Below are 24060 nucleotides of genomic sequence, written 5' to 3' on the forward strand. Positions count from 1 at the left end.
AGGGTGGGCACAGGTCTTCGAGTCTGTTGGAAGGCTCTCTGTTGTTTCTTAGCTTTTGATTATCTTAAAGTAAATTGGATATAATTTCCCCCTCTGGTCACCTTGAATTAAACAAGAACAACAACTTTTTACAATTATAAAAGTGATATGTGTTCATTTTAGAGAAGGTGAGGCTGTGGGGCAGCATATGCAAAAAAATGAAAATCATTTGTAATCCAGCCACCCAGGTGATATCTTCCTTCATATTTTGATGTGTTAACTTTGGGTCTTTCATATACGTATATATCTTTTCTCCTAATCATTCAGATTATACCGGATGTATTGTTTGTATTCAGCTTTCTTAACTTAATGTACTTCCTCTTCCCAGGTCATTACCAGATCTCTGTGCATATATTTTAATGCCTGCCTCGTTATGTCTTAGGAATAAGCACCGGACTTGTTTGGTTGATCCTCTGTTACTGTACTCCCGGCCCTGGTGCCAGTTCTCAGGCACTTTAGAATCTTTCCGTCTGTACCTTGAGGACCTGTTGGAAGTGGCTGTGTGGGAGGCAGAGTTGTCTCTGGGCTCTTGCCCCGGAGCTGAGCGGGCTGTTGGCCTATCTCTCCTCCTCCTTCATGGTGGGGCTGTCATCGTAGGAGTGAGTGCTTCTCGCCTGTGCGGGCGTGTTTGTCACTGGCTGCTTCTCATCTCTGGGTTTGATTTCTTTCAGAGCCAGGCTATTATGAAGATGGGGCTTTTGGAATTCGCATTGAAAATGTTGTCCTGGTGGTCCCTGTGAAGACCAAGGTAGGTAATGGTCTGTTTATTTTTAAATTTTCCTTGTTTCTTAATGAGGGAAGATGAACGAGGCTGTCTCTGGAGCCAAGAATGTGCCATTCTGGAGCCAACATGAAGCTTCCTCCCCCTGATATCAGAGAGTCTGCTAGAAATCACTGTCCTCTGCAGAAGCCAGAAGGAAACTCCGGAATGAACTGGGACCCGGAACTGGAATTCCTGGGGTGCCAGGCAGGCCCCTGCCTGATGGGATTTGGGGCTCTTTGTCACAATGTTTCCTCTACGTCAGGGGGACACGTGCTGTGGGGATAGGGGAGGTGCTTGTTTGAAGGCCCCTCCCAGACCCAGACCCAGGACCAGGGCCTGGAAACTATTTTCGACAAATGCCTCAGATGATTTCTGTCGGGTAAAGCTGAGGGGCCCGGCGGGTCGGGCCCCATAGGCTCGTGATTAGATGGGTCTGTTTCCTTCCGGAAGACAGGCACTTCACCTTCTCCCCTTCACCGTTACCAAGAGGTGCCAGGGTTTAGGTGCTAGGCTTTAACTAGAGACCCGTTCACTCCTCTTCTGTTTGGAAACAGAAAGTTTGGAAACAGAAAGTGGTGATGGAAATCGAATAGTTGGAGGCAAGTGGCTTCCTCAGCCTGCAGGCTTCTGTTCTCTGCTTCCACATCGAAGTCACCGTCCTTGAGAGTGGCCTCTCCCCTCACTCCTAGAGGCCTTGCCAGGAGCAGAGACCAAGCACACTCTCAGGTGCCCTGGCCATTCTGTACTATATAGAATGGACAAACCTGTTACCTATCACCAGATGGGACTGGCTGGTCGAGGGAGGACACATGATTAACTGTTAAATAAAAGTGATGTTGGGGACTTAAGCTCTAGTAGAGTCTTGAGAACCAAAAGCAGTGATGCCCCTTGTCTAGACACCGCCATGCCCTGCCCCTACTGCTGCTCCATCACAGTGGACGTTAGCTTGGGGACCTGCTGCTCAGAGCCCCTCGGCTTTTCCCGAAGGCAGCTGTTGACAGAGCGGGGCAGCTCCAGGACAGTGGCTTTAGCTGGGTTCATTGTGCCTCCTGGGCCTACTGGAGATGCCGACCAGCAAACCCTGTTTTGGTTCCCAGTCACACACCTGGCCCTGGGGGGTGGTCGTGTCTGGGGGGAATGTCTTCATGGTGGCTCTCTGTGGTAAGAGAGGAGTAAAAGCTTCTGTTTTCTTCCTTTTCCAACAGTATAACTTCAATAACCGGGGAAGCCTGACCTTTGAACCTTTAACTTTGGTTCCCATACAGACCAAAATGATAGATGTGGATTCTCTAACAGACAAAGAGGTAATGAGGGTGGCTTGGAGGAGACAGAGTGGGACTGGGGTGGAGAGCTACCTTCCATTCTCTTGTTTGTTCCTACTTTTTACTTCAGAGGACTGTGCCACCTGAGTCTGAAAATCCGAGGTCTCCTGAGGACTGTAGATGCTTCTCCTGTATTTGTTGGCTCTCCAGGTAGAGCTAGTCCATCCTGCACCATCGGGGTGTGGGGTGGGGGCGCTGTAAGGTTTCACGAGTAGGATTAGTTCGCCATTGCTTTTCCTTGAGGGCATGAGCCATAGCTGCGCTGGGGAGCGTTTAGCAAACCGTGGGCCATGCGTCTTCCCTCTGAAAAGCCAGATGGGTGGTAGGGCCTGTTGGCCATTGCATATACCAGATTGTTTTCTCATGTTGAATGAAACATTAAGGGAATGAAAAGCAAAATCTGTTATCATATGCCCAGTTGTCACACAGACAAGGAGAGAGGTGGTGCCTCCTCTTCTGGTCACTCCGGGCTGTGAAGCTCTTCATAAAGCTAGGAGCCCAGTGGGGCTCACTCTCAGGCTTAGAGTGATGCAGGTCATGAAACCCCTTCAGACCCTGTGCTGGGTTCCAGGCCCACGAGGCCAGGTGAGGTGGCGGGCCTCGGGACCTGGAGTAAGGCTTGTGGGATCAGGCAAGTGATCAAAATCAGAGCAGAGACAGGGCCAGAAACTGGGCGGGAACAGTCAGCACTGGACAAACCAAACAGTTTCCAAGCCAGGAAGACAGAAGCCAGAAGGACACAAGTTTCAGAGCAAGGCAGGTGGTCAGAAGTCCCTGCAAACTTCAGATGATTGATGGGAGCCGAGGGTGGGACAAGCATGGCAGGTCACTGTAGGAGTAAGTTTTGTTACCCAGTCCAGTCCCTGGCCTCCCCCCAGGGGCGGTGAAGTGCCTCTTCAGGCATCCTCCGTGGTGTGCCCTCACGCTTGGCACGAGAGAAAGGTGCCTCCGAGGCTCGAGGAGGCCCCTTCTGTTGGGCTGTGGAGTGCGAGTCTCCCAGCCAGAAGCTGCTTCTGCCTGACCCTGCTCACAGAGGGGTGACAGAAAAAGGTCATCTGCTTCCTGCTTAGCATGGGCACCTCTGCTTAACCTTGCTTGGGCAGCCAGACCCCCCACTCAATGAGGCCGACTGATGTGGGTTTATTCAGCTTGTCCATGGCGCTGGACGGGAACAGCCTGTTAGTGGCCCAGTGTCCGGTGCGGGTCTGGCAGAAAGAGTCTCTCCAGCGGTCCCTGGCTTAGGGGAAGGGGGATAAGACCACATGAGCAGGCATGGAAGCCACCTGCTTGAATCCTTTGTGCACCACAGGAGCCGGGGTCTCTTCTCATGGCCTCAGGTACAGCGTCCAGGGTCTCAGCAAGGGACCGTCCAAGTACGAAGTCACTTTGCTCTTGGAAGCCCAAGGCTGTGGCTTCCTACTACAGCTCGAGGTCGTGCAGTCCCCGCTGCCGCATGCAGTGTGCTCACCAGGAGGCGTTCCTCCCAGCGACAGTCCACTTTAGCTACAGAAACAGTGCGTGAGGAAGGTGGAGTGAAGCCATTCTTCCCTGAGGGAGAAATTTTGTTAACCTGACTCCGTGCACCCCATGACATTGAACATGGACCTGTGGGCTCTGTCGTACTCAGTGTTCATTACTATACCCTGCATAGCCGAATCACTGCACTCTTCTTTCTGCCAAGTACTTTTTATAGGGCAGATAATAGCTTCTTTCCTTAGATCATTAGCAAGTTCCTACAAATAACAGTAGATGCATTTAACATACCAAGCAGAGTACATTTATTGTCTCTTTTAGCAAAAAAAAGAAGATCTCCTTCTCTATATTACTTAATAACTCTGGGGCTTCATTCTGTCGGAAGGCACAGTAATACCCCACAACCAGAGTCTCTCCACTTGGCTGGTCATGTCCTTTACCGTCTCCCAAATAGATTGTTTTCAGTGACTTTTGGGACTTCTGGGGGTTGCATCCCCATCATTTATCAGAGGTGGCAGCTGAGGACTTTGGTCATGAACATGGGCTGCTGCACATTCTCAGGGCCTTGGGATGTTGGTCAGGGGCCCCTGAGGGTATGCGTACAACTCAGAGGGTCTTGGGAGTTTCACCTCGGCTCCAGGGTCGGCTGCTTTGGACCGCTGGCTGTCTTCTAGCCCTGCCTGACCCATAGCAGTTTGCTTGCTTTTCGCTCCCTGCCCTGCTCCCCAATTCCCAGTAGGGGCCAGTAGGTTCTCCCCAGTGGGGAGTGGAGCCCTGGGTGAGTCAGAGCCCGTTGGCAGTACCACTGCATTTGTCTGCCCATCTCAGCCCCTGAGCTTGTCCGTGGTACCTGGTCCAGACTGGAGTCCCCAGTGCCTGTGCTTTTGTAACACTGCTGCCTTCCCAGGTGGCGTGTGGGTCATTGCAGTGGCGGCACGGATGGCGGTGTCTGTCTTGCCCGCTTCACCGCAGCTGAGTGTCGGGGTGGGCCCACTTCCTGGCCAGTGAAGAGAACGGGTGGTCGTCCTCTGGGTAGAACTTGCTTCACTCCCGCCCTGCCCCAGCAGAGAGAATTCACCCTTTTATGGCGCAGAACTATCGCCAGAGTGGATCCACTCCAATCCAGGCGCCAAGTCCTGTCAGACCTCCTTCCTTCTTACCTCTTTTTAAAACATCTGCTGGGACGGTGGGCATGTTCTGTCAAGCATCTGAAGGTTAAGCTCCTGGCCGCACCCTGCAGCACCACAGTCCTTGGTTACCAGAGGTTTGGGCTGCGTCCAGATAGCCACCCACGGGGGCTCGGCTCATCCTAGTTTACTCAGTTTCGTCAGTGGAAACTCAGTGCATTGGTGGGACACCTTCAGGTGTGTCCCTTAGCAGAAGTCTTACTAGGCATCTAGGGGCTAGTTTTCAGCCCCCTCTCCTCTACTGGCACCCCGAGATGGCTGAGGTGTAAGGGAAGGAGGCCACATGGGTGGGTGTAGGACCTACCAGAACCCCTGCCCCGTCCCTCCCACGGTGTCCTGGGGGGCCTGTTGGGAAGTATACCCGGGTACAGGTGACTCTGCACTTTGGAAGCCCAAAGCCATGACTTGCTCTCAGGAATTAAAGTTTCTTCACGGTTATTGCCGGTCCACTGCACTAGACTGTTCTGGAAGCATTTTACCATAAGCAGTGTGGCCTTGTCCCCTCAATTTCAAGGGAAATGGAGCCCAGGGAAGTCACTTGGCCCTGAGCAGGGAGAAAAGGTTTTGCGTATCTCTGCCCTCAACTCGTGATCTCTGTGCCTGGGGGCCTCTCCCTGTTTGCCGGTGTAGCCTTTGCGAAAGGTGTGAACGCTGCCTGTCTTTCTCCCATCTTGCAGTGCGACTGGCTCAACAGTTACCACCTGACCTGCAGGGAAGTGATTGGGAAGGAACTCCAGAAGCAGGGCCGCCAGGAAGCTCTCGAGTGGCTCATCAGGGAGACGCAGCCCATCTCCAAGCAGCACTGATGCCTCATGGTTTTTGTTTTTGTAAAACGCTCTGGGGAAGGGAAGAAACCTGGCAGATCCCTGACGTCTGTCCCCTTTCCTCTCCTTCCTTCCTTCCCCTTTTTACTTTGAGATTCTAAGAAGGACTGAAAATCTTCTTATCCTCTTTGATATTTTCTTGCAAACACTCAATCTTTTATGATTTTTTTAATTGTTGAGAACTAGCCAAGAATAAAATTGCTGCACCAGAAGGAGGGTCCCCGCAAAGCAGAACACTCGAGCAGGGGAGATGCCCTGAGCAGCCCCAGGGAGTTCTCTGGCCAGTGATGGTGAAACACGGAGTGTTTGCTCTCTGATGGTCAAGTTCCAGGTGCTAGTACATTATTCATGATCACCTTGATTCATGAGACTGTATTTATGATCAGTGAATAAAATGTCCGAATGTGCTTTGTCTCAGCCGTGTCTTTCCTCTCAGCACTGTCTTCACTGCATCTTAGGGGAGCTCATCTCCAGGGCTGGTGGCCTTTGGGGGAGACATTGTCAAGACAGAAGTTCCCCTTTGAGGAGAGATCCCTGGCCTCCCCACATAATTGTCTGGCTTAATTGGAAAGCCTTTTTCTTTTCTCTGGAAAACTTAACATTTTAGTGAGTATAATGTTGAAAGTGAGTTTAACATGGTCCACCCTGTGTTACGTGTTGTGGGTTCTCCCCTTGCCCCCCACCATGGCACCAAAGCACCACAGCCCTCCTGTCTCCTCACTCGTACATAGCGCTCTGTGGCAAGTGCCTGCGACTCCCCATCCATGGGGACTTTCACACTTGGGACAGTCCCAAAGAGCTGATGTCCCTGTGACCTCAGACCATCGTGGTTGGGTATGGGAGAACAGACTTCCTCAGCCCTTGGCTGGGATGTCTGAGGTGTGGTCTATACTGTCTCCTGCAGCTGCCCAGTGGGATGGAGCCCCATTGCCCAAGATGGTAACTTGTTCTAGAACACACCTTTGCTTTCTTCCTTTCCTTCTGTGTTTCACTTCCTCTCTTTTCCCACTGGCATTTCTTAGGGCCATCCCCCCAATAAACCAATTACATATAAATCCTTGTCTTAGGGCCTGCTTTTTTTTTTTTTTTTTTAAAGATTTTATTTTTATTTATTTATTTGACAGAGAGAGATCATTAGGCAGAGAGGCAGGCAGAGAGAGGGGGGGAAGCAGGCTCCCTGCCGAGCAGGATCCTGAGATCATGACCTGAGCCGGAGGCAGAGGCTTAACCCACTGAGCCACCCAGGTGCCCTGGGCCTGCTTTTTTTAAGGAACCCACCTTAAGACATAACCTGGAGATAACAGCTACTAATCTGCTATATATTTTCTCCAGTTTCTTTCTTTGTGTTAAGTATTCAGTAACATATAGAGCAAGTATATGTGTGTAAATGAGTATGTATGCAGAAACTAATACAACATGGTGTGTCAATTATATGTCAATGAAAAAAAGTGAAAAAAAAATTAGAGATAACCGCTTCCAGTCTGAATTTAACACTGAACATCAGAAATGGAAAGGTATTTGACTGAATTGATAGCATTATATACATACAATGTAAATCTAGTTTTAATCTGTTAGAAAATTCACATTGTGTTTGGTTTGGTGGATTAATTAGTAACTTTAAAAGTATGTCTTCCTCTTCTCGACTGCCAAGATGGAATGATCAGTTCAAAACTCAGATGTCAGATCTCTGAAACTGAGGGAAATTTTAAAAATACGTGAGTATTTTCCATTTTTGGATTTATGGCTTTAATATCTGAAAAATGTTGTAATTAAATAACCTCCTTAATCATAAAAGAGAAAGACGTATATGTACACAGCACATGCATATCACGCGCACACACACGTCACGCGCACACACACATTGGGTCATGCCATTCATACTTCCCAATATGCTTTCTAACTTGGCAGTATGTCCGAGTTATTTTTCTATCTTGGTGCGCGTGGATTTGACTAGTTTTGATATTTAATTGTGTGGCTAGTTCTTTTTAAAACTAGTCTCATTTAATCTTAAACCGTATCTTGGATTTGGATGGCTTTGAAAGATGAATAAATAAAAGCATACTTCAGCCATCCACCAAAGAAAGCATGGTTGGCTACGTCCGCTACTTTGCAGCTGGGGAAACAGAAAATGACGTGAGCTAATCTATTTTCACCACTCAGAACCACGGTGTCAGCAGGGAAGTTTTCACTGATATGACGATCCTTAAGTGACAGAGTGCCTTAAAACACTTGCCAGCGTTTCCTTTGTCCCTCTTCTTATTTTCTCTGAAGGCTCTTTGGTTCCAACTTGCTGTGTGGGAGGAAGGAAGCACGCTACATGGCTGGTTCTGAGGTTGTATTTGTGATGTGGACCCAATAACAGGACTATCTTGATCCCCCAAAGATGATTCTTGAATGTGTTTATTTAACACTTGCTCCTATTTCTGTGTCCCATAGGATTGTTCTTAAAAGAAGTTTCTCCTTCAATGACAGGATGTATTAATCATTTTTGTCCTCCATCATGCTTCTAAAAGTTAGAAGACCCCCTGTTCGGACTCAGACCATGATCTCCTCTGCTCCCCCAGAGGGTTTCTTCTCTCAGGAAAGGTGGAGCTGTGGATTGCAGTAGACTTGGAGTTCAAGCAGACTGTAATTCAAGTGTGACAGCAATGCCCCTGTTTGTTCCTCAGGTTGATAAGCCTGTCACTTCCCAAGGCAGGCTTAGAGCAAAGTTTGATTCAATGGGCTCAAGCCCAAGGAGCAAAGGTTTCTGGTCCTGGGTGCCTGGAGCTTCCTGCCTGGATCTGCATGTCATGGCCTGAAGTCTAAGAGACAAAGTGGGCAAAGCTGATCCCAGAAAGATGGAGAACTGGAATAAAAATGCAGTGTGCAAGTCCTCAGAGGGAAGATGAGATACAGGAGAATCAAAAGACTTTACTTGTAAATAAATGATTAAAAAAAAAAAAAAAGGTTGAGTGTAAAAACAGGCAGTATGCTAAATTTATGGACTAAGTCCAGGGAAGTTGATTTTCTTTTTCTTTTTTTACCTTTTTTTTTCTCATTAGCATATATTATTTGCTTCAGGGGTACAGGTCTGTGAATCATCAGTCTTACCCAATTCACAGCACTCACCACAGCACATACCCTCCCTAATGTCCATCATCCAGTGACCACCCCTTGCCCCAGCAACCCTCAGTTTGTTTCCTGAGGTTAAGAATCTCTTAGGGTTTGTCTGCCTGCCTGGTCCCATCTTGTTTCATTTTTTCCCTCCCTGCCCCGCACAGCCCCCTTCCCTGCCTCTCACATTCCTTGTATCAGACAGATCATATGATAATTGTCTTTCTCTGATTGACTTATTTTCACTTAGCATAATACCCTCTAGTTCCATCCACGTCTTTGCAAATGGCCAGATTTTGTTTTTTTGTTTTTTGGTTTTTTTGGTGGCTGCATAGTATTCCACTGTATTTATATACCACATCATCTTTATCCATTCATCTGTTGGTGGACATTTAGGTTCTTTCCATAGTTTGGCTATTGTGGACATTGCTGCTATAAACATTGAGGTGCATGTGCCCCTTCGGAGCCCTACATTTCTATCTTTAGGGTAAATACCCAGTAGTGTGATTGCTGCTTCATAGGGTAGCTGTATTTTCAACTTTTTGAGGAACCTCCATGCTGTTTTCCAGAGTGGTTGCACCAGCTTGCATTCCCACCAACAGTGTAGGAAAGTTCCCCTTTCTCCACATCCTCACCAGCATCTGTCATTCTGTGACTTGGTAATTTTAGCCATTTTGACTGGTGTGAGGTGGTATCTCATTGTGGTTTTGATTTTTATTTCCCTGATGCTGAGTGATGTGGAGCACTTTTTCATGTGTCTGTTGGCCATCTGGATGTCGTCTTTGCAGAAATGTCTGTTCGTATCTTCTGCCCATTTCTTGATTGGATTCTTTGTTCTTTGGGTGTCGAGTTTGATAAGTTCTTTATAGATTTTGGATACTAGCCCTTTATCTGCTTTGTCATTTGCAAATATCTTCTCCCATTCTGTCGGCTGTCTTTTGGTTTTGTTGACTTTCCTTTGCTGTGCAAAAGCTTTTGATGTTGGTGAAGTCCCAATAGTTTATTTTTGCCCTTGTTTCCCTTGCCTTTGGCGATGTTTCTAGGAAGAAGTTGTTGCCTGTGTTCTCCTCAAGGATTTTGATGGATTCCTGTCTCACATTGAGGTCTTTCATCCATTTTGAGTCTATTTTTGTGTGTGGTGTAAGAAAATGGTCCAGTTTCATTCTTCTGCATGTGGCTGTCCAATTTTCTGAGCACCATTTGTTGAAGAGACTTTTTTCCATTAGACATTCTTTCCTGCTTTGTTGAAGATTAGTTGATCATAGAGTTGAGGGTTTATTTCTGGGCTCTCTATTCTGTTCCATTGATCTATGTGTCTGTTTTTGTGCCAGTACCATACTGTCTTGATGATGACAGCTTTGTAATAGAGCTTGAAGTCTGGAATTGTGATGCTGCCAACTTTGGTTTTCTTTTTCAACATTCCTCTGGCTATTTGGGGTCTTTACTGGTTCCATATAAGTTTTAGGAGTATTTGTTCCATTTCTCTCTCTCTCTTTTTTTTTAAGATTTTATTTTTATTTATTTGTCAGGGACAGAGGGAGAGAGAGCGAGCGAGCACAGGCAGACAGAGGAGCAGGCAGACAGAGAAGCAGGCAGAGGCAGAGGGAGAAGCAGGCTCCCTGCCGAGCAAGGAGCCTGATGTGGAACTCAATCCCAGGACGCTGGGATCATGACCTGAGCCAAAGGCAGCCACTTAACCAACTGAGCCAACCAGGCGTCCCTGTTCCATTTCTTTTGAAAAAAAAAAAAAAAAAAAAAAAAAAAAAATTGATGGTATTTTGATAGGGATTGTATTACATAATGTTTAATTGTGTAGATTGCTCTTTAGGTAGCATAGACATTTTCACAATATTTGTTCTTCCAATCCATGAGCATAGAATGTTTTTCCATTTCTTTGTGTCTTCCTCAGTTTATTTCATGAGTACTTTATAGTTTTCTGAATACAGATTCTTTGTCTCTTTGGTTAGGTTTATTCCTAGGTATCTTATGGCTTTGGGTGCAATTGTAAATGGGACCAACTCCTCTTTTTCCTGTCTTAGTGTTGGTGTATAGAAATGCAACTGATTTCTGTGCATTGATTTTATATCCTGACACTTTACTGAATTCCTGTATGAGATCTAGGAGTTTTGGAGTGGAGTCTTTTGGGTTTTTCACATAAAGTATCATTTCATCTGCAAAGAGTGAGAGTTTGACTTCTTTGCTGATTCAGATGCCTTCAATTTCTTTTTGTTGTCCGATTGTCGAGTCTACGACTTCTAGTACAATGTTGAATACAGTGGTGATAGTGAACATCCCTGTCATGTTCCTGACCTTAGGGAAAAGGCTCTCAGTTTTTCCCCGTTGAGGATAATATTCGCTGTGGGTTTTTCATAGATGGCTTTGGTGATATTGGGCTATGTACTCTCTGTCCCAACACTGTGAAGAGTTTTGATCGAGAAAGGGTGCTGTACTTTGTCAAATGCTTTTTTAGCATCTATTGAGAGTATCATATGGTTCTTGTTCTTTCTTTCATTAATGTATTGCATCACATTGGTTGATTTGTGGATGTTGAGCCAAGCTTGCAGTCCAGGAATAAATCGCACTTGGTTGTGGTGAATAATCCTTTTAATGTACTGTTGGATCCTTTGGGCCAGTATTTTGATGAGAGTTTTTGCATCCGTGTCCATCAAGGATATTGGTCTGTAATTCTTTTTGATGGAGGGTCTTTGTCTGGTTTTGGGATCAAACTAATGCTGGTCTCATAAAGCGAGTTTGGAAGTTTTCCTTCCATTTCTATTTTGGGAACAGTTTCAGGAGAATAAGTATTAATTCTTCTTTAAATGTTTGGTAGAATTCCCCTGGGAGGCTGTCTGGCCCTGGGCTCTTGTTTGTTGGGAAATTTTTGATGACTGCTTTAATCTCCCTACTGGTTATGGGTCTGTTTAGGTTTTCTATTTCTTTGATTTTAGTAGTTTCTGTGTCTCTAGGAATGCATCCATTTCTTCCAGATTGTCAAATTTGCTGGTGTATAGTTGCTCATAATATGTTCTTACAATGGTTTGTATTTCTTTGGTGTTGGTTGTGATCTCTCTTCTTTCATTCATGATTTTATTTATTTGGGTCCTTTCTGTTCTCTCTTTAATAAGTCTGGCTAGGGGTTTATCAATCTTATTATTTCTTTCAAGGGAAAAACTCCTAGTTTCATTGATTTATTCTACTGTTCTTTTGGTTTCTATCTCATTGATTTCTGATCTGATCTTTATTATTTAACTTCTCTTGCCGGGTTTAGGCTTTCTTTGCTGTTCTTTCTCCAGCTCCTTTAGGTGTAGGGTTTGGTTGTTTACTTGGAACTTCTCTTGTTTCTTAAGAAAGGCTTGTATTGCTATATACTTTCCTCTCCTTTGCTGTGTTCCAAAGATTTTGAACAGTTGTGCTTTCATTTTCATTTTTTCCCCGAAATTTTTCAATTCTTCTTTAATTTCCTGGTTGACCCATTCATTCTTTAGTAGGATGCTCTTTAGCCTCCATGTATTTGAGTTCTTTCCAACTTTCCTCTTGTGGCCAAGTTCTCATTTCAAAGCATTTTGGTCTGAGAATATGCAGAGAATGATCCCAATCTTTTGGTACCAGTTGAGACCTGATTTGTGACCCAGGATGTGATCTATTCTGGAGAATGTTCCATGTGCACTAGAGAAGAATGTGTGTTCTGTTGCTTTAGGATGGAATGTTCTGAATATATCTGTGATGTCCACCTGCTCCAATGTGCCATTTAAGGCCTTTATTTCCTTATTGATCTTTTGCTTAGATGATCTGCCCATTTCAATGAGGGGGGGTGTTAAAGTCCCCTACTATTGTATTATTGTTGATGTGTTTCTTTGATTTTGTTACTTTTTAAAAAGATTTTATTTACTTATTTGACAGAGAGATCACAAGTAGGCAGAGAGGCAGGCGTAGAGAAAAGGGGAAAGCCCGATGTGGGACTTAATAGCAGGACCCAGAGCAGTCCCAGGACTCTGAGACCATGACCTGAGGTGAAGGCAGAGGCCTAATCCACTGAGCCACCCAAGTGCCCCTGATTTCTCATGTTAGGGGCATAGATATTTTAAATTGTTAGATTTTCTTGTTGGAGAGACCATGTAAGTCTGATATAGTGTCCTTCCTCATCTCTTATTAGAGTCTTTGGCTTAAAATCTAATTTATCTCATATAAGGATTGCCACCCCAGCTTTCTTTTGATGACCATTAACATGGTGAATTGTTTTCCACCCCCTCACTTTAAATCTGAAGGTTTCTTTGCCTCTGCAATGAGTTTCTTGCAGACAGCATATTGATGGGTCTTGCTTTTTTATCCATTCTGATACCCTGTGTCTTTTGATTGGGGCATTTGGACCATTTACATTCAGGGCAACTATTGAAAGATACAAATTTAATGCCATTGTATTGCCTATTAGGTGACTCTTAATGTATATTGTCTCTGTTCTTTTCTGGTCTGTTACTTTTAGGCTCTCTCTTTTCTTAGAGGACCCTTTCAATATTTCCTGTAGGGCTGGTTTGGTGTTTGCAAATTCTTTTAGTTTTTGTTTGTCCTGGAAGCTTTCTAACTCTCCTTCTATTTTCAATGACAGCCTAGCTGGATATAGTATTTTTGGCTGCATATTTTTCTTGTTTAGTGCTCTGAATATATCATGCCAGTTCTTTCTGGCCTGCCAGGTTTCTGTGGGTAGGTCTGCTGCAAATCTAATATTTCTGCCATTGTGTGTTATAGACCTTTTATCCTGAGCTGCTTTCAGGATTTTCTCTTTGTCACTGAGACTTGTTTGATGATGGGGTGTGACCTATTTTTATTGATTTTGAGGGGGCTCTTTGTGCCTCCTGGATTTTGATGCTTGTTCCCTTCACCAAATTAGGGAAATTCTCTGCTATAATTTGCTCCAATATACCTTCTTGCCCCCAAACCTGTTTCTTCTTCTTCTGGGATCCCAATTATTCTAATGTTATTTCGTCTTATGGTATCACTTATCTCTTGAATTCTCCCTTCGTGGTCCAGTAGCTGTTTATCTGTCTTTTTCTCAGTTTCTTTATTCTCCATCATTTGGTCTTCTATATCACTAATTCTTTCTTCTGCTTCATTTATCCAAGCAGTAGGAGCCTCCATTTTTAATTGCACCTCATTAATAGCTTTTTTGATTTCAACTTGGTTATATTTTAGTTCTTTTATCTCTCCAGAAAGGGATTTTATTTCTCCAGGATGGGATTCTCTACTATCTTCCATACTTTTTTTTTAAGCCCAGGTAGCACTTTGATATCATCATTCTGAACTCTTAGATCTGACATCTTAGTAGTGTCCATATTGATTAGGTCCCTAGCAGTTGGTACTGCCTCTTGTTCTATTTTTTGAGGTGAGTCTTTCCGCCTTGTCATTTTATCCAGATAAGAATATATGAATGAGAGAGCAAAATACTAAAAGGGTAGCTACAACCCCAGAAAAATATACACTAACCAAATTGGAAGAGACCCAAAACTGGGGTGGGGGGTGGGGGAGAAGAAAGGAGAAAACAGAATGAAACTATTAGACTGGTGAATAGAACAGAGCCACACACTTGATTTTGGGTGCATTTTGGTCTGTTAGAAGAAACTGCCTCCCAAAATTTTAAGAAAGAAAAAACATATGTATACACAAAGATAAGTGTAAACACAATATAGGGATGGAATATGAATGTGAAGGTGAAAATTAAAAGATTCTAAAAAAGGAATTGATAAGATGTTGGTTGATAAAATAAAAAAGAAAAAAAAAAGAAAAGAAAAGAATGATCAGGCTGGAGACTAGAACAAAGCCATGCACTAAATTTAGGGTATATTTTGACCTTTTAGAAGAAATTGTATCCGGGGCACCTGGGTGGCTCAGTTGGTTAAAGCCTCTGCCTTCGGCTCAGGTCATGATCCCAGGGTCCTGGGATTGAACCCCGCATCGGGCTCTCTGCTCGGCCGGGGGCCTGCTTCCTTCTCTCTGCCTGCCTCTCTGCCTACTTGTGATCTCTGTCAAATAAATAAATAAAATCTTAAAAAAAAAAATTGTATCCAAAAAAAAAAAAAAAAATCAACCTATATGTATACAAAAAATTAGGCTAAATACAATAAAGGGATAGAATATGACTTTAACAATGAAAATTTAAAAAAAGATTTTTAAAAGGTATTGATAAGATAGAATAGTTAAAAAAATGTTAAAATAGGAAAGAGGAAAAATTTAAAAAGGAGAATAAGAAAAAAATAAAAAAAAATTAACTTTGAAAGACTAAAGAATCATGGGGGAAAAGCCATGAATTCTGTGTTGCTTTCGCCTCCTCTGGAACTCCGCTGTTCTCCTTGATCAGTGAACTTGGTCTTGGCTGGATATTTTTGCTAATCTTCCGGGGGAATTGGCCTATTGCGGTGATTCTTAAATGTCTTTGCCGGAGGTGGAATTGCACTGCCCTTGCCAGGTGGCCGGGCTAAGTAATCTGCTCGGTTTGCTCTCGGGAGCTCTGTGTTCCCTGAACACTTTCCGTACCGCTTTGGAGGACGGGAATGAAAATGGCGGCCTCCCAATCTCTGGCCTGGAGGAGCTGAGAGCTCGGGGCCCCACTCCTCAGTGCGCCCTCAGAGAAAAGTGCTCAATCACTCCCATCTCCCTGGTCTCCAGCTGCTATCCGAGGTCACCCGGCCTGTGACTGAGTGTTTCCAGCTCTGGCGCACAGCCCTGTTTGGAGTCTCCAAACCCAGAAGATTCCTGCCACGCTGCTCCTCCTGGTGGAGGAAGGTGAGTCTCCCTGGTTCTGCCACTTGTAGGGTCCTTGCTCGAAGACTGTGTCATGGATCATGGGTTAAGGTAACCCCGAGCTGAGAGCACACACCTTGGCACCGTGTCTGTAGTGGGCTTCCCCGCTCTGATACCTGGGAGCTCTGCCACACTCAGACACCTGCCATCTTTCTGTGACCCCACGGGTCCTGAGACCACGCTGTCCCTGCGAGGGCTTCACCCCTGCTTACCCTCTGGAGCGATGGCTCTCAGGGGAGCAGACTTCAAAAATTTCCGATTTTGTTCTCCACCGCTTGCCGGGAGCCAGCCCCTCCCCCGTGGTCTATCTTCCCGTCCCTTAGGATTCACTTCTCCGCACATCCTACCTTCCAGAAAGTGGTCGCTTTTCTATTCCTAGAATTGCTGCTCTTCTTCTCTTCGATCTCCTGTTGAGTTTGTAGGTGTTCAGAATGGTTTGACAACTATCTAGCTGAACTCCTGGGCCCCAATGATACTAGTTCTAGTCCTCTGCCATCTTGCTCCAGATACCTGATTTTCTCGCTCAGTTTATCCCTTGGTGAAGTTTAATGTACAAGGTAGAGAGGATTCCAGGAAGGCTACAGATATGGGGTCCACTCTACCGACACTGCATCAGGGGCTGACTTCCCACTGGTCAAATAAGTCCATCTGTCTCCCATGCATGGTGTGAGGGGCCTGCCCACCACCAGCCCTCATTGCTGATCCAGCCTGAGGGCCTGTCCTGGCACTGGCTGCCCAGCACTGAGATAGGAGTGGGTAATTGTGCAAGGAGGCGAGATTGTACCTGTGAGCCATGGAGGAGGTTTTGCCGTCTTGTTTCCCCAGAGCTGGGGGATTCATGCCAGCAAGGATGTGAGGAGTGGATGAGAACACTTTGTGACACATTTCATGCAGGAGCTTGAAAGAGTACTTTTGGCTCCGAGGGGAGGTGCAGAGGGGCAGGGAAGGGGTTGGCAGGTAGAGCCCATACTGTGGTTGCTAGATGTGAAAGTACTTGGAGTACAGAGTCAGGATTAAATACATAGTGTCCGTGTTTAAAAACAAAAGTGCAGATTTTGGCAAGGTGATGGTAGTTGTAGTTTTTGGATCTCCCTAAATCATGCCGTGAAAATGGGGGTTTTGCTGGGATAGCAAAACTCAAGCTCATGGAGGAGGTCTATACCAGTTAGTATCCTCAGAAGCCCTTAATCTGAGCATGTCATCAGCATCTGTGCTGGATGAAGCTGAAGGTCTAGTGGACCCAGGAACCCCCAAATAACTCTCAGGAAGTTGAAATCTCAGTGAGCCAACTTGAGAGCAGCTCCTGGAACTGGGGGGTAGTTTGCACACTCCAGTAGGTGAGCAGGAGGGATTTGCGGTAAGGCCTCCTGGGGCTGGAGTGGTTGGTGTCCCAGGAATGCCTAGGACAGAGTCCCACACTGAGGAGAAGCTGCTGGGGATGGGATCCCAAAGGAAGCAAGTGCTGGTGCAGGAGAGACAAAGGAAAGACTCCTCTCTCCGTCCATCCGGAGGGAACAGAGCCAGGACTTCGCAGAAAGGAAGTGCTGTATTTTTAAACACATCACAAAGTCGACAGCAAAGGGGGCTCTAGAGCCCTGAATAAAACTACCTTAGTTCAAGCTTCTCTTCCAGAAGAATGAATGTCACCTATAAATGGGCAACAGAAGAAAAGATTGAGGTAACGTGCTATTGCAAGCCTAAAAGTAATGCGCAGAATGACCTACCTACAGTGAAATCACACCATCAAGACATGCCTATAAAAAAATGACAACAATGTTTCAAAAAGGTATCTATAGATTTAAGAATAACATGCAAGAACGACATAAGACAGAACTAGAAAAGATGGGAAATTGGGAACTCAGGAAAGAATTAGAAAAAGGAAGCATTTTAAATAGGAAGGAAAAACCAGAAGGAGCACAGGAGTGAATCAGTGCGACAATGTTTGAAAATCAATAGAAGATAAATAGAGGAAAATAAAAAATAAAACCAAAAGGAATAAAAAGGATTTAAGAGAAAGTGGCAGTTATAAAAGATAGGCAAAAGTTTTAACATTTATGCAATAGATTTCCCCAAAGAAGAAAACTAAAGCAAGGAAATAGAACAGAAATTAAAAACTATAATTTTAGAAAACATTCCCAGGATTACAAAAAACCCAAAAAGTTTGAAATTATGCATTGCAGGAGAACACCCCCAGACTGAATAAATAGACCCAGAATGACCAACAGGACATATTGTAATAAAGTTACCATACTTTATTATTATTCTTTTTTAAAGTTACCATACTTTAAAGAAAAGAGTATGTCCTTTAGTATTCAAACAACTGATCCAGTAACTAACAGTAGGAAAAGTATGGGATTGCCATCCAGAATTGTGCACAGCAACATTTTAGGTCAGAAGGAACATGGGGTTGTGGTGACTGGGGTGTGCATTATAATTCATTGAGCCCCCACATTTGTGTCATGTCTTTTTGTGTGTCTGGTGTGAAGGAGGCAGGAGGTGCCTGCCTGCAGCTCACATGACCTGTGATAAGGTGGGCTCACAAGAGAAGCGTTAAAATGTGATCATATTTTTTATTTTATTACTTTTTAATGTGATTTTAAAGAGGAGCTGAAGCTGTGTGTGTGTGTGTGTGTGTGTGTGTGTGTGTGTGAGAGAGAGAGAGAGAGAGAGAGGGAGGGAGACAGTCTCCGTTTTTAAACATCCACAACCGACTTCACATAAAACAAAAAACTAAAATATATGTGGGTCAAACACACACGTGGGACCTGAATTTGGTTCCTGGGTGGCTGTGGTGTCTCCTTGTTGGACTGTCAGCTCCAGGACAGGCTTCGAGGCCCGGTGACTGGGGTCCGGCAGCACCTGGACACCGGGGGCTCCTGTAGCCCCGTCCACTCTCTCTGAAAGGAGAGGCTGCAAAAGACACACCGGGTCACATGGTGGAGGGGCTCTTTCTCATTGTTAGTGTGGACTCTAACATCTTCTCATTTTTGTTATTATTATTTTTAAAGAGGTGGTAGGGACCACAGGAGGAAATAGGTCAGATGGAAGGCCCACACCAGTGTGACACCGATTTGGGTCTCCTGGCTCTCCAGCCAGAGCTTTCCACCGAGGAGAGCTGCTTGCCCAACACCCGACCTGTAGCACATACAGCCACTGGCTCCAGCCTCCCCGCAGGGGGCCCCCTCCTGTCCTTCTAATTCCTTCCCTTCTTCAGAGTCTCTGTGAAGTCTCTGAGAGTCGCTGCTCTAAATTTCTGTTGCATTTACTTTCTTCACAAACGGTAGTGGATATTCCCTTCTTAAAACCAAACATTGCCCACATCTCTCCAAGTAGACTTGTAGCTCGTTGGGGTCCAACACCAGCTATTTCCAGGACTGGGCACACAGTAGGTACTCAGTGAATATTTGGACGACATTCCAAACATGTTAACAGAGTGAACCACGGGAGTGAATTGAATTCAGTCCTACCTCTTAAGAGCTAGTGTGGGGCAAATTACATTTCTTCTCTGGCCTCATCCTCGTCTGTAAATGGGGATGATACGGTATTTACTATTAGCACATTTGTGAGGGTTATGTGAAAAATTGTGCACAAAACACTTAGCCTACTGCTAGACAGGTAAAGTAGTAAGTAGTCAATTAGCTGGGACACCTATATTTTTAAGCAGAAGGTGAGGTGCTCTTTTTGAATTTTCTGCTTATTTCCCCCTATTTCTTCTTTCTTATATCATTATTTTAAAAAATAAACTTTATTGTTTAGAATGGTTTCAGATTTATGGTGATGATAGTATAGGGAGTTCCTTTACACCATGTCCCTGGTTCCTCTGTTACAGCATCTTTCATATTATGGTACATTTGTTACAATTAATGGACTGATGTTGGTGTTCATTAGTAACTACAGACCATAATTTACTCAGATTTCCTTAGTTTTCACCTAATGTCCTTTTTTCTGTTCCAGGGTCCCATTCAGGATATCACATTCCATTTTTTGGTCATATCTCCTGAGGCTCTTCTTATCTGTGCTTCTTGGACTTTCTTTGTTTTGGGTGACGATGGCAGTTTTGAGGAGTACTGTAGAATGTCTGAGGAAAACCACAGAGATAAAGGGTCAATTTTACTGCATCATATCAAGGTACAGACTTAGAACCTGACTTTCCCATTGCTGTTGACCATGGTCCTCGGGCTGTGGTGGCGTTTGTCAGGTTTTTCCACTGTAGTTACTCTTTTAATCTCCCATTTCCACACTGTCCTCTGGAAGGAAGTTACTATGTATAGCCTACTAAGCTGTGCTCAATTTTCTTGAGGGTGGTCTATCTAAATCAATTATTTGGAATTCTGCATAGATTTATTTCTTTTTTCACATTTTTTTTGATATTTCATATCCAAATTGACTTATGCTTTAGTTTATAATTAATACTACTGCTCAAATTGTTCCATCTTTGGTCATAGGGAACTCTTTCAGTTGGCTCCTTTGTCTTTTTGATACACTCCCATAATGTGTGTGTGTGTGTGTGTGTGTGTGTGTGTGTGTGTGTGTTAAGCATGTTCTTATTTTCTGGCACTCCAAGAAGCCCCAGGCTTATCTTGTATGTTTCTTGTCTTAGTTCTAGAATCAGCCATTTCTCCAAGGAGCCCTAGTTCCTTTTATTGGAGAAAGGTATTTAAAATTATCATCTTGGGGGTGCCTGGGTGGCTCAGTGGGTTAAAGCCTCTGCTTTTGGCTTGGGTCATGATCCCAGGCTCCTGGGATCGAGCTCCACATTGGGGTCTCTGCTTGTCGGGGAGCCTGCCTCCCCTCTCTCTCTGCCTGCCTCTCTGCCTACTTGTGATTTCTATCTGTCAATTAAATAAATAAAATCCTTAAAAAAATTACCATCTGGGCAGTAGATGGGTTCTTTGCTACTGGACTGTCATTGTTTGGAGGCCTTTCCAGCTGAGAGCAGGGAAATGTATGTATGTACACTAAGCCATCTCTATCATCTCTCTACCTGTCATCCATTTACCTATCAATTTCTACATGTAACCATTTGTGTCTGTATTAAGCTAGATGTGAGCTTGTACTGATGTCTCTAGCTCTAATCCATGATTCTTAATGCCCCCCCCCCTTATCTGGAACCTCCCACTCCATTTGCCTAACTTGAATTCTGATGTGCATGTGTGGCAGTATTAGGATGGTGAGCCTGTACCACTGTGGGAAGAACTTTTATCAACTCGAGTACACTGTTTATGTGCCTGCCTTGTGCTTTGGTTTGCAGACATCACTCATTTCCAAAGTGACTTAAGTCAGCACCCTACCCCCCTCTCCCTTCAGAACACTTGTTTCCCACATTTGAATACAGTTAAAGTGTCTTGTCACAGTCTGTGTTCCAACCTGGCATTCTCCCAACCTCTAAATGATTTTTCCCAAGAGTGGAGTAAGCTTCACTCTTGGTGCTGTGTGGGTCATTGGGTGTCGGAGCATGCGTAGTGTTACGTATCCACAGCTGCGGCATCGTGCGGTATAGCTTCACCACCCTTGAAAGGTCCCCTGGGCTTCACCTATTCGGACTACCCACCTCTTGTGCATTCGACTAGCACCCACTGATCCGTCCACTGTCTCTGGAATGTTGCCTTTTCTAGAAGATCATATAATTGGGACGATACAGTACGTAGAGTCTTTCAGACTGACTTCTCTTAGCAATATGTAGCTTTATCCATGACTTTTTATGACTTGATAGCTTATTTCTTTATATCCCCGAGTAATATTCGATCGCATAGATACTCCAGTTTGTTCATACATTTATCTACTGGAAGACGTCTTTTTTATCATAACAATTGGAAAGGACTGTAAGCGTGGACTAACAGGAGGGCCTCAGCGGCCCTCCCGTGTTCTGCCAGCAGATGGCAGTGCGGTTCTTCAGAGAGCCGGGCGGGGACGTGCGTGGGACTCTCGGGGGTTAGGAAAGACCTGCGGAGAACCCTCCCTTGCTCACGGGGCTGCCACTCGGTGTCCTCTGAGAGATCATTGTACCCAGCCCGTGTCTATAGGCAGGAATGTCGGGAGAGTTCAGTTAACAAAGAAGGACTGAAATGCCAGCTCTGGTGGGCCCCTCAGCTGGGTGTGATGGGCACGGAGAGGTGCACCCGGCGGGGCCTCTCACAGAGCAGGTGCATTCAGGGAGACACGTGTCCCCGGGTGACTACCACACAGGGGTTTATGGTGTAAGTGGGGCCGGCAGGAGGTTTCTGCAGAACCTCTCTAAGGCACCCCCTGCGGTGCTCTGGCCCATTGGCACTTGGATGCCCGCCTCAGAACGTCCCAGCTGTGGGAGCCCATCTGGCTAAGTAAGGCAGCGACTGCTTCACCGTACCAGATGCTAGACAGTCACCACAGCTTTGCTCTCCCGACCTTTCTTTTATTTTTAAAAGACTTATTTATTTTTTTTTTTTTTAAGATTGATTGATTTGTGAGAGAGAGAGAGAGAGAGAGAGCATGAACGGGCAAACAGCAGGCAGAGAGAGAAGCAGGCTCCGGGCTGAGCAAGGAGCCCGGTATAGACTTGATCCCAGGACCTTGACATCATAACCTGAGCTGAAGGCAGACACTTAAAGGACTGAGCCACCCAGGCTCCCCAAGACTTAATTTTTTCAAAAGAAGTTTTAGATTCACAGCAAAACTGAGAGGCCGGGACAGATTTCCCATATACCCCTGCCCTCACACCTGCACAGCCTCCCCCGTCATTAATACCCATCAGCGGAGTGGTCCATTTGTTACATTTGATGAACCTACAGGGATGCATTATAATTGCTAAAATCCATAGTTTATATTCTGTTTTGCCCTTGACATTTTGCGATCTGTGGGTTTGGGTAAATGTGTAAGAACAGGTATTCATCATTATGGTATCATACAGAATTTTTCACTACCCTAAAAACCTTGGTGCTCCAGCGGTTCATCCCCCAATCCCCGCTCCCCTGCCAGCCCGGGTCTTTTACTGTGTCCGTAGTTTTGCCTTACCCAGAATGTCCTGGAGTTGGAATCACACAGTACGTAGCCTTTTCAGATTGGCTTTTTTCACTTAGCCATGTGCATTTAAGGTTGTAGGCTCATTTAAAGCTTGACAGCTCATTTCTTTTTAGTGCTGACTAATATTCCACTGTTGGGAGCTACCACAGTTTATCCATTCACCTTTGGAAGGACACCTTGGCTGCTTCTACATTTTGGCAAGCACGAATAAGGCAGCAATTATGAACTAAACATTCATGGGCAGGTTTTTGCGTGGACACGTTTTCAACTCCTTTGGGTAAATATCAAGGAGCACAGTTGCTGGTACGTATCGTGAGAGTGTGTTTGGTTTTGTCAGAAACTGCCCAACTGTCTTCTCCAGTGGCTGCCGCCTTTTCATCTTTGCCATCAACAATCTCATCTTGTCCCAGAGGGCAAGTCTCCCTCTGGGACTCTTGCTTTGCAGCCCTTTATGGCTTTCCCCTGATTTTGTCCTGTTTTGTCTTGAACAAGGAAACCCCACGTGGATTTCATTATCTGCAGCAAGAAATATACAGCTACGGGTTCCTGTCCCTAGTGCCGTTTCCTATCTAAGCAAGGGCTAACGGATGATGTTCGCTAGGACCCTAGAAACGTTCTGCCCTCTCCACGTGTTGTGTTTTGTACTTTGTAGCCTTAGGACTCAGGAAGTCTGGTCAGTTTGGTGGTTTGGAGCTCAGCACCAACCAGTAAGATCAGAATCCTTTGTTGGGACCCCAGGTGAGCCAGATTTCTTTTGTTCCATGATCATAGCCAATACCTTCAAACTCATCACCATTGTCATGGTGTCCTGGCTTCTCCTTTCTTGTCCTTATCTCTTCCGTCTAAAAATGAGGTCCTGTAGTTCCCACCTTCAGGACCATCCCTCCCAGGCTCCAGGACCTTACCCATCTGAATGCTGAGCTGATTCTGAGTCTTTTTTTCTGCCAGTTGGGTCTCTGTGCCCACTTCTAGGACAGGGCCTGGGCTACTGAAGAATCCTGCCTGCTTGAGGTCCACTTTTATTTCCTGCTCAGCCTTCTGGTGGCTCCTGGACTTCACAAGGGCAGAAGTATTAACCTGGTGGGATGGAGTAGACCTGCCACTTACCCACTGTATGAGCTTCGTTTTGTTCCCTGAATTCTCTGAACCAGTTTCTTCCTTTGCTAGTTCTCATTCTCCCACTTCCTCTGTCTTTGCATTCCCGGGACCAGGAATGTCCCAGCTTGATTGGTGCTAACTATTTGTCTGTCTTTCTCACACCCAGATTACAGAACGCCAGGTCCCTTCATCCTGGTGGGACACTCCCTTTTTGCTGGCCTCTGCAGAGGTACCACTAGCCTGGGACCCTGCCTTGCACTCTGTTTCCAGCACCACTGCTCTGTTGCTGTTTGGTGTTGCTGCCTGCCCCCCTGGGGCAGGTGGGTTCCGATCCCTGCCGGGCCACTCCCTGCTGTGGTCTGCCCCTCTCTCTCAGGGCATCAGGAGACACATTGCTTCCTAACTTCCATAGCACTGGACCTAGTTGCAACCCGGTGAGGGAGCCTGGTTGACAGTGCAGCCCATCA

At 45.4% G+C, this 24060-nt stretch overlaps 1 protein-coding gene across 2 annotated transcripts in view; it reads left to right on the forward strand.

The window, feature by feature from the left end:
- XPNPEP1 (X-prolyl aminopeptidase 1) overlaps positions 1-6015 on the forward strand; it is a 53396-nt gene extending 47381 nt beyond the window's left edge. For both annotated transcript variants that reach the window (XM_032880489.1, XM_032880495.1), the window contains 3 exons: positions 711-787; positions 2008-2106; positions 5462-6015. In XM_032880489.1, the coding sequence (XP_032736380.1) occupies positions 711-787; positions 2008-2106; positions 5462-5590 (305 nt within the window). In that variant the 3' untranslated portion in view covers positions 5591-6015. The remainder of the gene's footprint in view (positions 1-710; positions 788-2007; positions 2107-5461) is intronic.
- The last annotated feature ends 18045 nt before the right edge of the window (positions 6016-24060 follow it).

Source organism: Lontra canadensis, unplaced genomic scaffold, assembly GCF_010015895.1.
Source record: "Lontra canadensis isolate GAN:19392208 unplaced genomic scaffold, GSC_riverotter_1.0 scaffold3, whole genome shotgun sequence".
Lineage (NCBI taxonomy): Eukaryota > Metazoa > Chordata > Mammalia > Carnivora > Mustelidae > Lontra > Lontra canadensis.